At 39.1% G+C, this 16,103-nt stretch overlaps 1 protein-coding gene across 2 annotated transcripts in view; it reads left to right on the forward strand.

The window, feature by feature from the left end:
- Positions 1 to 16,103, forward strand: part of AGPAT5 (1-acylglycerol-3-phosphate O-acyltransferase 5) — a 116,015-nt gene that overhangs the window by 57,436 nt on the left and 42,476 nt on the right. For both annotated transcript variants that reach the window (XM_073336236.2, XM_073336235.2), the window contains exon 5: positions 2,675 to 2,765. In XM_073336236.2, the coding sequence (XP_073192337.1) occupies positions 2,675 to 2,765 (91 nt within the window). The remainder of the gene's footprint in view (positions 1 to 2,674; positions 2,766 to 16,103) is intronic.

Consider the following 16,103-nt stretch of genomic DNA (forward strand, 5'->3'; position numbering starts at 1 on the left):
GATAAAAGCAAAGTAGTGCACATTGGAAAACATAATCCCAACTATAAATACATATAAAACAATGGGGTCTAAATTAGCTCTTACCACTCAAGAAAGAGATTTTGGAGTCATTGTGGCTAGCTCTCTGAAAATATCCACTGAATGTGCAGCAGCAGTTCAAAAAAGTGAACAGAATGTTGGGAATCATTAAGAAAGGGATAGATAATAAGACAGAAAATATCATATTGCCTCTATATAAATCCATGATACATCCACATCTTGAATACTGCATGCAGATGTGGTCGCCCCATCTCAAAAAAGATATATTGGAATTAGAAAAGGTTCAGAAAAGGGCAACAAAAACTATGGGTATGGAACAGCTGCCATATAAGGAGAGATTAATAAGACTGGGACTTTTCAGCTTGGAAAAAAGACGATTAAGGGGGGATATGATAGAGGTCTATAAAATCATGACTGGTGTAGAGAAAGTAGATAAGGAAGTGTTGTTTACTACTTCTCATAACACAAGAACAAGGGGTCACCAAATTAAATTAATAGGCAGCAGGTTTAAAACAAATAATAGGAAGTATTTTTTCACACAATGCACAGTCAACCTGTGGAACTCCTTGCCAGAGGATGTTGTGAAGGCCAAGACTATAACAGGGTTCAAAAAAGAACTAGATAATTTCATGGAAGATAGGTTCATCAATGGCTATTAGCCAGGATGGACAGGGACAATGTCCCTAGCCTCTGTTTGCTAGAAGCTGACAATGGGCGACAGGGGATGGATCACTTGATGATTACCTGTTCTGTTCATCCCCTGTGAGACACCTGGCATTGGCCATTGTTGGAAGACAGGATACTGGGCTAGATGGACCTTTGGTCTGACCCAGTATGGCTTTCTTACGTTCTTATGAAAGATTGAAAAATTTGTGTGTGGTTAGTCTGGAGGAAAAAAGACTGAGAGGGGACATAACAACCTTAATGTATGTAAAAGATTGTTATAAAAAGGAGGGGTGATAAATTGTAGTTCTTACCCACTGAGGACAGGACAAGAAGTAAGGGACTTAAATTGCAGTAAGGGAGATTTAGGTTACACATTAGGAAAAACTTCCTAACTGTAAGAGTAGTTAAGCACTGGAATAAATTACCCAGGGAGGTTGTGAATATCTGAGATTTGGATGCTTTTAAGAACAGGTTAGATAAACACCTCTCAGAGATGGCCTAATACTTAGTCCTGCCTCAGTGCAGGGGACTGGACTAGATGACCTATCGAGGGTCCTTCCAGTCCTATGATACTATAACTACTCTACTCCTTGTCACTCTGGCCTGGTGTCATCTTTGACTCCTCCCTCTCTTTTCCTCTACACGTCCAGGCTGTGTCCAAGTCCTGTCACTTTTTCATCTACAGCCTTTAAATTCCTTCCTGTTTTTTTCTCGTCCATGCAGCTGAAGTTTTCTTATTTAAATCTTTCTCATGGCAATCAAGATATTGCCTCTTTCTCTATACTTTTGCGAACCCCCCAAGTTGGTCCCTCCAGTTAGTTTAAAATGTAGCTGCTAAGATTTTTGCATGTTGCTCTGACCATATCACCTCCATTATCTCACTAAGTTCCACTGCATAAATCTTAAGCTTCTTTTCCTACCATTTAGGGCCCTTCATAACTTTGACCTTTGATAATGGTCTATTCCTGTCTCGTATCACATCCCTTCTCCCTCCAAAGACTTCGTACCACAAATGCCAGTCGTGTCCTCTCAGGTATCAGCTTCTCATTCCAACCTCTCCGTAACTTCTTCTCCACTGCCCTTATGCATGGAACACCTTCCTTTCACTATCTGCGAAGCCACTACCTTTTCTTCCTTCACATCTTTTTCCACAAGAGCAACCTCTGCTATGACACCAGAGAAATCGGCTATTTGGGTTAACCGTAACTGGCTGACATGATTTTTACACTGAGTAAAATCAAATCATGTTTAATTTCATGCTAGTTAACATTTGCTATAACATGGCATTTCCAATGCATATTATGTATGTTTTTAATGCAAATCCAATCAAAGGTATGGAGCATTTTTATGTAACGTGGAATTTATATTTGATCAACTAATAGAACTTCTGGTGATTATGGAGTCTGAGATAAAGTTTAAGTTAAAAATAACATCAGTGGTAATGGAGAAAATCCAGTTTAGATCCTCTGTGATATGTCAGTGGAAAAGAGTAAACAGGTTATATTTAAAGTTCATTCTGCCACTGTATTTTGAGTTGAATACTATCTATATTACTAAAAATTATTACATGAGAACAGGAATTTTGTTCTTAGCTCAGCTGCTCCTGCTGTTTATTTCCTCAATTGATTTCCTAATCTTCCTTTTGATATGTGGCTTTTTTATCTTTCCTCTTAACATTTGTTAAATCACTGCAGACTTATAAAACCCTGAAAATTGGGTTAATGATGGAAAATAGTTTTAAACCCTAAACTGTAGCATTACAAATGTACCAGCTATGTATGCGACATGGTTAAAGTAAGCCTCCTGTAGCTTTGTAATGAGCATTCATTTTCTTCCAATACTTGCAGCTGTATCTGGCATGTGATGTTAATCTCATGTGTAAGGCCAAAATTGTATTAATGTTTTCAGAAATTATCTGCTATGTCTGATTTTTAAAATATGTGCATATATATTTTTTTTAATCCCACAGATGTATCTTGTGATTTTTCCAGAGGGAACTCGTTACAATCCAGAGATGCCAAAAGTCATTGCAGATAGTCAGTTATTTGCTGATAAAGAAGGTAAGCAAAACTTCAAAGAACTTTGGTGAATGAAGAGGGAGAGAAAATTATTCTTTTATAACATCACATGTATGTGTTTGTGTGAGTGAGATAGAGAACGAGAGAGACTTTTTTGTTTATTTGGTAACATATAAAAGATTACTTCATATGTCTTCTGATTTGAATTAGGAATTAAGTTTGTCCACTCCATAAATCACTCTTAACAAAATGACAACCTTCATGCGGTGCTTCTGTTAAGTGCTGGGGGGTTTTGTGGTCTGTGTTTTGTACAAATGTACCAACATACCAATGTCGTCAATTGGCCACTGGACATCGTTTTACCGACCTCCAAGTGAACGTAGCAATGATTATACGTCCTCATAAATTTGTAGTTGTTGCTACCTACCCAAGCTATATGAAAGAAGAAGAAAAACAACAAAATCAGCTACCATTTTTATTTTGTCATTATTGATTTACTGATGTTTTTTAATAAAATAGTAGTTTACTTTTTGAAGTTTTAATGTATGTTTTCACTTTGTACAAGCTTGTGTCCATTTTCTAAAACAAGGTTGTCTGTTTGATTTTTATCTATATATATCTATACTTCAGGGGAATTACTTCAGAAGAACATGGATCAGACTACTGGTCCATCAAGTTCAGCATCTTGCCTCTGATGATGATCAGTACTACATGTGTAATGAACCCATTGTATAGAATGACCCGCCCAAGGGAAAAGTTTGTTCCTGGCATTCATTTCTAGGAGCCCTCATCGTGGATCAGGACCCCATTGTGCTAGGCACTGTATAAACAAAGGACAGTTCTTGTCTCAAAAAGTTTACAATCTACGTACAAGACAAGAGACTACAGATGGTGGAGTACAAAGGAACAATGAGACCATATTGATCAGCATAATAGGCTGTGGTCTCAGCACACCAGTGCTCTAACTGTTGAGGTTTTTGTAGGCATTATGACAGAGGAGAGTTTGAAGGAGGATAATGAGTTCGTTTGGCAGAAGTTTATGGGGTGCTCCTTGCATGTGGTCAAGGAAAGCAAGGGAAAAAGCATGAAGGTGCTTGTTTGAAAATTTAATAAGTAGGCAGTGGAAGCTGACATCATGAGCCAATTGAACACAGGAGTCAACATCTCCAAATGTTTGCACTTTTAAGTGTAGCTGTTGGGAGAATGCATTTCTTGGTTTTTGTTTGTCCTTTTTCATTTTTTTTTTCCTGTTGATCAGAAGTGAAATCAAAAATACAACAATGGTTCTCAGAAAGTCATTTCTGTGACACTGAATTGAATTGAGAAGTATGTGAATCAGCATGCTGATATTGTCAGGCTGTTGAACTTTTGTTAATTTTAGCCCAAAGAGAGATGGGTTTTTTTCTGCTTCTCAAGAAGAATGGAATTTGTGTATATGTACGTTGTGTGCATGTTTAAGTCATAATGTATACGTCGCTTCAGTTTCCTGTTGAAAATGAGCGACGGGTGTTAGTGATATTTTTTCCTGGCCTTAATTATATCTGTTCTATTTTGTCATGTTATTATGTTTTTTTCATGGTCCTTGATGTTTCATAGCATCTGTTTACTTATTCCAGCACCTTCTGGGACGATATATTCTGTTGTTGTTCTAAATCTTAAGAGAAACTCTTGTTCAAAAATACTAAAAATTGATCCTTTTAATATAAATATTTCTAGGTTATAAAATGCTTTTAGTTTTAAAGCAGAATCTTCCTCTTCTGCATTTTTCTAATTCTCACATTTTGTTGGATAAAAATGGTCTTTCCTCAACCCCTCAGGCAAGATATAATAGCTCAGTGTGGATTTGTTCCTGCTTCCATTCATGACAATGGAAAGAGTCTTAAAGTAAAGTTTACTAATATGTTATGAAATATCATAAAAATGAACTACAGTTGTGAAAATAGTGCATTTTGTTTGCAGTATCCTTTTTTGTTCACTTGTAATTTCACAAAATTTAGTAATTCAATTGTAATTTCACAATTTAGTAATTCAGAATTCGTTGCCTACTGTTTAAACTTTGCTTGACTTGGACAATAAAAATAGTCTGGTCAGTTTTATCTTTTGTTACAGTCAGTTCCACTTTGATTTTTATGCACTAGCACAATGAATCAATGTTTGGGTTGCAAACACTGTAAGGTGTTGTTTTTTTTTTCCCTAAAAAAATTGAAACTTGAATAAAAATACAAGGAGACATTTCTATTGATATTTTTTTAAGTTTATTTTTGCTAAACTTAAATTTTGATACAAAATTTATTGAATATAATTATCTTAAAATATTTGTTCAGCATCAGTTGAAGTGATGAGACCTAAAGCATAAAAAATGTTGCTGTAACTACTATATGAATATACAAAATTGTTGAAGATCACAAAGCTGTCCCAGATCACACAAAGTTCTTTTATACTTTGTTCTGGTGTTTGAGCTCTGGAAACATTGACTGCTTTGAGCATGATTGAGTATACCTGAGAAGTTTATTTTGCTTTTACAAAGTGAGAAGTATGGAAACCTTCCTCTATTTTTACCTTCTGTAGGACAAATTGATTCCCTGGGCAAGCTTTCTGAAAACAGGAAGAATTTATTTCCCCTCTCCCCCCAATCTTTGGTGTATAAGATAGATATGTATCTTTGTCTGATTATTGATATTAGTTAAACATCAGTTATAAAAAGGCTGCAGTGACTACACATTCAAATTGACTGGATTGCAAGATAGTTTTGGGACTGTATAAGAAAAAAATCAGACACTTTGGTGAACATCCAAGGACTTGATTTTCAGGTTACTGACCTGAAATACATGCCCGTGACATGATGCAATGTGAAAATGTAAATAAGCTTAAATGTGCATGGATAAGATGGAAGAATATCAAACACAAAGAATTTAAGCCAGTTGAGATCTCTGGTGAAACAGAGAGGTGATTTTTATTTTTTTTATTTTAGTTTATTAAATAGATTTCCACGTGATGGTTTGCTGAACCATGAAATTTGGGATCTTGTCTGCCTGATTTGGTTAGGAAGCCTCCTGTTTCTAAAACAGAAGCAAATGAGATGCATAGAATTGTTTCTGCCTTGTGGAAATCTGGGTATGAAGAAGATGAGGCTGAAGATTGTGGAACATGGGGAAACTTCCCTGTTAGGAAAATGGGCCTCCTCCTTACCCCAGTGCTCTCAGAAAAAAGGATAGATTCTCTAACATGAAAAATGAGCTCAATGAACTGGATTTGAAAATTGCCATGATGCACTCTGCCAAGTTCTCAGTTGAGTATATTGCCAGGTTTTTTGTTTACAAAAATCCAAAGGATGCCAGAAACTTCTGGAGGCTAAAGATAGAGGTAGGGGGCATTAATATTCCTGTTTGGGGGAGAAACTGAAATGGACAAACACTGATTAGACAGTACAATCAAATATTCCTGTATATCAGATGAAAAATATTATAAATTGTTCCACATCCTTAAACCTGTGTGTGCAAATATGAGTTAATTTGTAGCCTACAATCTATCCCATAGATAGTATCTGTAGATATGAAAGGGAATGGATACAAAAATACGAAAAGTATGAAAGAACAGCTTTTTTCTGTGATCTGGGACAGCTTTGTGATCTTCAACAATTTTTGTATATTCATATAGTAGTTACAGCAAACTTTTTTTATAGCGGACTTGCTTCAGAAATAACTTATCTCCATAGCATTCCTGTAGTACATCATACTGGATGCTGTAAAGCAGGGGTTCTCAAACTGGGAGTCACGACCCCTCAGGGGGTTGCAAGGTTATTACGGGAGGGGGTCGCAAGATGTCAGCCTCCACCCCAAACCCTCTTTGCCCTCAGCATTTATAATGGTGTTAAATATATTTAAGTGTTTTTAATTTATAAGGGGGGTCGCACTCAGAGGCTTGCTGTGTGAAACGGGTCACCAGTACAAAAGTTTGAGAACGATTGCTGTAAAGTATTTTGGATGGAGTCTATGCCTCAGTTTCAAATTATGCCCCAGTGAGTAGGGGGCTGAACCCTGATGGGCTGCTGTGAAGTTAACTTTTTACTACTACTATAGCAGAAGTAGAAGTAACTTTGAGCCAGGGGAAGCAACCTCCATGACATTGCCTACGAGCATTTTGTCAGTAGAGAGGCTTTCAGAAAAACTGAAAAAGACCATATATGCATTTTTTCCCATGTGTTCATTTTGTTGTTGTTTATATTTGGGCGAGGAAGCACTGTTATTGATAATTGGTAAAATAGTCGAGAGTTTTACCACTGAATTCATTTGGGCCAGGATTTCACCCACTGCTTGTAAGGTACTTTTGAATATGTAAAGGACATAGAAGCACTGTTTATAAACATGAGTTCTTTGAATTTTAAAAATGTTTTACTCATCAAGATCTAAGTGTTGTGTTATTTTTCACTTTTTAAATTATAGGCTGAGATTTTAAAAGGAGCCTAAAGAAGTTAAGCACCCAAATCCCATTGTAATTCCTTTAGGTTCCATTGAAAATTCCAGGCATGAGTGTATTCTAAAATACTAATATAGGCATTGCTTTATTGAGATGTTGATTGTGTTGTGGTATGGTGAGATACTTGTATAATCAAATATTGAGGTGACATCAATTCTAAGGAACTAAAAATATTTACTATTCACATTCAATGGGTGCCAGAAAGTTCTAGGCAACCTCTTACATTTTAGTTGGAATAAGAATAGTCAACATTTTAAAAACAAAATCAGATATTTGATGCAATTCAGTGCATTTCAGAAGCGAAAAATGTACTCTCCAGAAAGAAGTATTTAATGAGCCTGTGATATAAAAGTGATTTCTGAGAGGCATGATACAACAATACCCAGAAAAATAAGGATGCTCTGTAGAGAGAGGGAAATCACTTGAACCTTTCATTCAGCTTGGTGCCATAAATATAACAATTCAAGAGACTTTATAGGCATAACAATCTATGCAAGTTTTGTCAGAGGGCAAGAGAGGCCCTCGGGTATCTGTCAGAGGCAGACACAACCTACCCCATGATAGGGTTACACACTATGTCTGCATTTGATCCCCTGTATCCATTTATAGTCTATTCCTGACATGGTATAGGTGACTGTGTAATACAATGCCATATCTCCTTTCTCCCAGAGTCGGGCACAATTGTTTTCCTCATCATTTTCTGATGAGATGTCTTTTAATGATTCCTGATAATTTGAGGAAATTTCTTTCTCACGCTTCTTCGTATTTGGGGTATTGGAGTAGAAAGTGTGTCCATTTCAGTTCCCCCGTGTCCCATTGTGTGCATAGTCACTCCTTTCCACATTTAGACTATGTTTTTTGCGTCCCGCTTTCCACGAATTCCATATTTCAGTTTGTGGTCACTGATTCTGCAGTTGGGGAAAGTCTGTCTTAGTTTTGCAAATTTCATTGTGATGAGGTAGTTAGCTACCTGGTTGTGATAGTTCTGTGTATGATCTGTAGCAGTCCAGTTTGTTGGTGTCTTTGGTTTGTTCTTCCCAATGACATGTATACTTGTATTTTAGGTAGTGGTCTAGCATCTTAAGCAGCTCTCAGTTTTTAATTGTTGACTGCACTGGTCAGAGGTTTTGAGTTGTTGAGCCTGAGGAGCAATAACATATAGGTGTGGATTGTATTTTAATTTGGATTTAGTATTTGATCATTTAGTTCTTTGCAGTGGAAGTAGTGTTTACTGCCTTCTTTGGTAAAAATCTACAAACCCTTGATAGCATATTACTGGCCCTCTGCTGGAGACAAATATTGCTGTAAAACGCACAAAATATACATACATTTTTCTTTACACTTTTACATCTAAGTTAGGAGCTGCTCTACACTTCACTATAGATAACATGTTTAATTGTGATCTTTCTCTAGTGGTTAGGCCTATACCATCACAAACAGGAAAGCAGGACCTCATTTTCAACATTCTATTAGGTTTAGTAAAACATGAAATTCACTAGATTTCACAAAGGGCACTCAAAAGTTTTGAAAACAAATGGCAGTGAACTTGAGCCTTGCCATTCCTAAAATTCCTAACTTTTGAACTGATAAAAAGATATTTTAAAATGATCAAAAATTAAACTTGGCTTATTATTACCAAACCAAGACAAAACAATCTCCCCAGGCAAAATGCATTCAGGAATTTTCTATAAATGCCTATGCCAGAAACTAGACACATTTTTGCACACATGTTCATACCCACACCAAATAAAAATTAATTTATTAAATGAAGAGAGTTGAAAATATTTATTTTAAAATGTTATTTAAATGTAAATATTATCTTGATTGAGATTGCTCTTTCAATTTAAGCTTATTCTGCATGTACAAACATTTGTCTTAAATTATCTGTAAAAGTGGTCTGTAAAAGTGATATTTCAATTGACTTAATTAGGTCCTGATACTTGTTTTGGTTTGCATTTCAATAATTTGTAGTATTTTTATATCTAGAAATGATTATTTGGAACCCCCTCTTACAGAAATAGCAGCTTTGGTGATATCTTGCTTTTGCATACTTTCTTATAGAAGCAAATTAAATACAAAATACAGCACGTACTGGGGTTGGTTTGTTATGGGAAAGCCCTGCTGCATTGGGTGTCAGTTTCTTTCCTTGTAGTTAAGTATATAGTAACAGGAGTCCATCTTACCCAGAAGGGTTTGTAATACTCATATTAATGTCTTTAATTATCATTTGAGTCCTACCTCTTGAAATTGGTGGGAAGGCAATGCAGAAATGGCATTCTTGACTGTGACGGGTTGTTACGCAGCACTTCTCTTTAGAATTGTTCATTGTCACAGGCAGTGTAGGATAGGGCATTCTCTTTTGCTTGTTCTAAAAGAAACAGTAATAAGGAAGGGACATTGTTATCCCAAGCCATAATCAAAGGCTAAAATATTTAACCTAAGGTTCCATACTTAGGCAACTAATTAAGTAACCTGATTTTCTTTCTTCTTCGAGTGCTTGCTCATGTCAATTCCGTTCTAGGTGTGCGTGTGCCCATGTGCATGGTCGTCGGAGATTTATGCCTTAGCGGTACCCGTAGGGTCGGATATGGCGCCCCCTTGAGTGCCGTGCTCATGTGTCGGTATATCAGGCACCGCCAGCTCTGCACCCTCTCAATTCCTTCTTACCACCCATGGTGACTAGTCGGAGTGCCTTTCCTTGCATAGCAAGGACTAGCAGCTTTGTCTCTTCTGACTTCGAGCCTTAGGGCCTCGTAAATAGTTGTTTATAGTAGTTAGTGTTAAGTAGTTAAGTGTAGTTAGAAGTTAGAGTCCCAGCAGTGATTTTGCCCCAAGCGGGGCATGCCTCGGTCGCCAGGGCTTAAGCCCTGTGTGGACTGTAACAGGCCTATGCCTGTAAGTGACCCCCACAGCAGCTGCCTCAAGTGCTTGGGGAATCACATTTGAAGGACAAGTGTTGTATTTGTAAAAAAATCTTGGCCCAGAACTCAGAAAGAGTGGGATAGTTGGTTGAGGGCTCTCCTCATGGAGGCTGCCCTTCATCTGGCTTTAGAGCCATTCCCACCAAGACTTAACTCCTAGTATCTTGGCCTTGGTGCGCAGTGAACCCATGGCACTGGGTTCCACCTGGCACCACTCCCCATCACTCGTGCCCAGAAAGAAAGCTAAAAATCAGGGCTCCCCGGCACCGTGCAAGAAAGGCCATGGGGCATCGGGCAAAGGACACAGTTTGGACTGCCCAGCCACTCCAGAGCCAAGTGGATGTGCCTCCCTGGTCGGGGCCCTTAACCCCTTAAAGGATCCACCACCAACTCCCAGGAGTCATAGGGGACCCAAACTTGTGGCGACATTGATGCCTTCCCAAGCTCCCCTGGCACTGAGAGAGCAGAGGCCTCTGCCCATGCCACAGGAAACATCAAAGTCTCCCTACAAGGGAAAGCCAGCCTCGAATACCACCCTCCACCCCCAGGGGGGCAGTGGAGTGCTGCCGATCCCCCGAGCCGAGGCAGTGCTCTCCATCTCCACGTCGCAGATCTCCGTCGTCACAGCCCAGATCCTCTGGGTTCACCCTCAGTCACCGGCACTGCATTCATGATTCCTGCCATCTCAGCGCGGATAACCTAGGAGGAGGCACCGGTCTTCATACTACCAGCACCGTTTGCCCTCCCGCTGGTCGTCCTCTCGGCACAGATCTCGGTCGCATGCCCCGTGGGAGTGCTCCCATCATGATACCGATCCCCCTTATACTGGCACCAATCCTACCACTCCAAGCACTAGTCTCTGGCGGTGACAGTCAGCAAGTAGACCCAGGCTACGATGGCTCCACGATAGTCACCAGAAGGGCAATTTAACCCCTCACCGAGACTCCACCAGTGCGACTGGATACCTGAGGCCTCATTGACTTCTATGGCACCACCTAGGCAGCAAGGACAGTGACCAGTGCAGGGGCCTTATTGGAGTGTGTGGTGCATGACGAATTTAGAAAACAAGCCCAAGAGAAATAAAGTATATTTGATAATCAGCAGTACGGTTCTGATGTGATAGATATGCAATTTCCTGCAATATCCTTGAAAAACCTTACTGAATTAAGTTTAAGTATCTTTGGAGTCCATTGTATTAAATGCAAAGGTTATGTGTTATTGTAGGCTGGGTTTCATGTAACTTCTGTAGGGGGAGGTGAATGCAAATTTCCTACCCCCTGCATATGCAAAAAAAAAGTCTAGCCTTTTGAAGCTGCGCCCTGAGGAGTGGACCATTGTCATAAGAACATAAGAATGATCATCCTGGGTCAGACCAATAGTCCATCAAGCTCAGTGTTCAATCTTCCAACAGTGGCCAATTTCATTATCAACATTGAATTTCATCTGCCATTTTGTTGCCCAGTCACCCAGTTTTGTAAGATTCCTTTGTAATTCTTCACATTCTGCTTTGTTTGCTGATCACCTGTTCTTGGAATCTGAAGATCAAAGGCCCAACCTGTATAAAGGAAAGACTGAATTATTCGTGGTTGTGCTAATTATGAGCTTAGGCTGTTATGAACTTGTAACCACAGAAAAAACCCTTGGTGGAGTTTGAAGGACTGATTCCTTCCAAAGCCCTTCAGGTGTGACCTTTAGTAAGTTTATTAACAGAGGCGACGTGTGGGGGAGCATGTAGGGTCACGTGCCCTCTCCCCAACTTCTGCCAGTTTTTTCCACCCCCCGCTCAGCCACATGGTGCAGCCAGATCCCTCCTCCCTGCCAGCAGCTGCCAGACCCAGCAAGCTGCATGCCATGGGGAGAGGCAGGAGCAACACCTGGAAGCTTCAGGGAGGGGCCACTGCTTTCTGGGAGGGGAGATTGAGGGTACGTCTCCCGGGGGGAAGGGGCAGCACATGACTCAAGCTGTTCAAGAGGCAGCCAAACCTTTAAACTGTGGGTCCCCCATCAGCAGGTATAGGTCATCTCTGCTTATTAGCATGTGTCTAGGTTCTTTTATTTTTATTAATATTTTTCTCTGCAATGCTTTCACCTTACAAATAAATGTGCTTGCTTACAGGGAGCTGTATGGTAACTTGTAACTGCTGACAGTTACATTGTTCATAGTGCTGAAAAGAGAAAGAAGCGCACAGATGCTGGCCTGTTTAGGCAGTCTGGCTTGCTGGGGAAATCACAGTGTGGGCAGGGAATTGTGGAGCCTGGAAAATCCCCAGGCAGGAGGGCAAGAGATGCGGATCTCTACCCAAGGGAAGTGATGGCTAAAGAGCCAGGAGCCTAGAGTTGGGTGCCATTGGTAGACCACAGAGGGGGAATTCAGGCATAGTTGCCCTGAACTATGATATCTGGTAATGCAAGTCCAGCCCTACGTTGGATGTTCCAAAGTCATGAACAAAATGGCATTGTCACCAGAGTAGAAGTGTCTTTCAAACACAGCAGTGAGATGGTTTGTTGTGTAATATAGCCTATCAGACATATGGTACGTTCTGCATCATGATTTTCATTTTAAGAGTTCGCAAAACAAAACAACCTTCACTTGCTACTTGTCTGTATGTTTTCATATGTTTTCTTGATGTTCCCCCTTCACCTTCCTCCTCTGTCTCCAAAGTCCCTCCACCAGGAAGTTGCATATTTGTTCCTTGATTTTATGAATCTTTTGGGGGGGATTTATAAATTTCTGATGCTAGACTCATTTTAAGATTGTGGCCTAACAAATGGTTTTCTGTCTGTGTGGGTGGTCTGGTAATGTGTATCTTATTGGTTGGATAGCAGACAGTGTCTTTATCTGAAGATACTAGAAACAGGAGATGTGAATTTGCTGCAGAGCAGCTAACTCGCCCACTGTGGAAATAGCTGTGATATTTTTGTAACCTCACTTTTGATCAGTTCTTTAGCATAGTGGTGTTATCATAGTTCTCTACAGTCTAGTCCTGTAAAGGGAGAGTAGGTGACCCTAATAATATAAGAGACTCCCACCCAGACATCCCAGGTTAGCAAGGGCGGCTTCTTCCATACTTAACTTAGAACTGTCTTTCTCTGTTTAACTTTTAAAAACAAAGCTGTTAACCATGTAGAGTGAAGAAACTGTAGGACTTATCCAGCTTGTCAGCAGAATTTATCACTTATCAATAGATATAACCATACAGTAGAACCCTGATTTTATGAACATCAATCTTCTGAATGATCGGTTATATGAACGATTTTTCTGCTGTCTAAGCCAGGTTCCTGCTGCCAAATATGAACTTCAGTCCTTCAACCAACATTCAAGGAATTGTACAGGGTTAAAAACGAAGAGATTTGATGGCAAGGGATTCCGTTCTCTCAAAGAAAAATCATTTTTATTGTATACATTTATTATTGTTCATTATGTATACTATGCACTGTACCTATTGTAATTTTCAGATGTTCGATGTTATGAACTTTTTGATTTTATGGACTGTTCAATTCTCAATTAGTTCATAAAATAGGGCTTTTACTGTATATAAATCCAATCAGCTGGATATTGATCTATCTGAACCTATTAGAAAGTATTTTAAAAGTGTTAAATTCAATGATTCTCTCGCCGCTTTCATCCACAGAAAATACCATTGTGGAGTTTTAAAATTAACATTGCTAAATCTTGTATTTTTCTCCATAAACCTCAAAATTGCTCTGTGAACCATGATGTTCTTGGTGGGGATTGGGGTGAGACAGAATACTTTGAAAGTATCCATAAATGTTGTTAGAATGTAATGAGTATGTCCCATAGATGTTTCTTACTCGTTGGTCTGTTCGTTGGGTGGAGTTTCCCATAAGTAAGTTTTGGAATTTCACAGTGTCCCTGAATTTTTGGTAATCACAATCGTAATTTTTTTTTTGCCTTGCAGAAGACTTTTCATTTATCTCTGGAGGACGAAGATTGGTGGGAGGAAAGGAGGTGTTTGCATTTCCTGTGTTCTCACTGTGTGAGAATCCTAATGTGTATTTTTGGAAAAGTAGATTTTGGACTACTCAGAGAGTTTGTGAAGATGTTTAAGTTTTACAAGTTAGCTAGTCTTATGGATTTCTTCGCTATGTTAGACAGTGTCTCTGACCGTTGCTGTAGGAAGCCTTTTGTGTCTGATTTTTAGATTAGAACAATGTCCAGGTTAGTCCCTTTGGACTCTCAGTGGAGATACTCAAGGGATTCCGATTCAAATTAGATTTTCCTGTGTCTGAACATAGTAGGAAATATCATGGCTCCTCTCCTCCAGATATGTTCTCTCTTGGTCTGTGGTGAATACAGTTTCTGGGGGTAAGATTAAAAAGAGGGGAACCAGCTGACCTAACATTAGTCCTGGATGATCACTGAGCCAGGTTTCTTGTCCAGTGATTTGTCTGCAGTAAAATTATGAATGGTATAAGGCATATTAGACACTGATCTTTAGTTGATCAACCTGACTCTGAGGTCTAGGTTTCAGTCTGTTTTGGGCTCTGGTGACACAGGCATTCACTGACTTTACCAGATTCATTATAACTATCCACTGATTTTTCCAGGATCTGGTTGGCATTTTCTCTGTTCGTTGCCTTCAGATACGACTTGTATCGAGGAGGAAAAAAAGTGAATGGTCAGACATTTATATATCTATTTTTAATTTAAAAGGTTAATTTCTAAAGATGGTGGTGGCTGGGGCTTTCACGCTCATGAGGGAAAACTTCCCATTCATCTCTGCTAAGTGGTTATTTTTTCTGAGTTGAAATAATCTTTACTTTTACTAGATCTGTTCACCAGAATGATACTTGAAGCATCGTTGTGCTCTTGATTTTCTTTAGATTATCTGACCATTTTAATAGAGGCCAGTTCTTTTTTGGTTTTATTGGCCTCCCTAGCTTGTCTGTTAAGACTTTGTATTTTTTATAATAGTTTACTAACTTGATAAAATTCAAAAATTAGGTTCTCCTCTATATAATAGCAATGAGAATAGCATTACAAGGTAAAGTATGACATTATTAGATATTTAGCTTGTTTTCTTTGGCTTTTAAAGTAAAATCTCATGACCTCAAATATTTTAACATAGAGTCTTAACTTTGTATTGCCCAATATTAAAAACAGTTTAAGCACAGCTTGTTTTGTGAATTGCATGCAGACAGGCTGCCAAAATAATTGTAACTAGTTGTTTTTAAATTATGGTATGTTGACTTTAGCAAAGATTATCAAGTGATTGCAAGAATATCTAACATTTTTTATAAAACAGATACTTTTAAAAGATGTGATGTATGCCCAGTACTTTCATTTGTCTACAATATACTGAGCTAGGCATATTAAATAGTGCATTACAGCTTTTATTTTTTAAGATATTTCTTGGACCATCTTCATTATTAACCAAATGGAAGGCCCAAAATCAGAGCTTACTTTGTGCTTAGGCCTTCAGAGCTCACCAGTAACTCCTGGAATGGGAAGGAAATGAACTCTACTTTCACAGTTAACAGCTTCCCAGTGACCACCCTAATCTCCAAAACAGGATCATATTTTCAAAATTTCATGTTCATTGAGTGCTTGCTCATATCCATTCCATGTTAGATGTGTGCATACCCCATGCACCATTGCCAGAGATTTTTCCCTCACTGGTATCCATCAGGATGGCTCTAGTACCTTCTGGTGCCACGTTCTTATGTACTGGTATAAGGGGTGCCACCAGCCATGCACCCTCTCAGTTCCTTGTTTCCGCCCACAACTGTTGCTGGAACAACACCTCCTGCTTCAGCAAGGTTTCCCTCTCCCTATTGTCAAGGGACTGGGGTCAGGCATGCCCTGGTCCCTGGGTTTCAAACCTTGTGCTTCCTGTGGCAAGCCTATGCCCATGAGTGACCCACACTCCAGCTGAAGTTTTTGGGAGAGACTTATGTGAGAGACAGGTGACAGATCCCTCTGGACTTTTGACCCCGTACAAAAAGGGACTCAGAGATTAGA

Source organism: Lepidochelys kempii, chromosome 3, assembly GCF_965140285.1.
Source record: "Lepidochelys kempii isolate rLepKem1 chromosome 3, rLepKem1.hap1, whole genome shotgun sequence".
Lineage (NCBI taxonomy): Eukaryota > Metazoa > Chordata > Testudines > Cheloniidae > Lepidochelys > Lepidochelys kempii.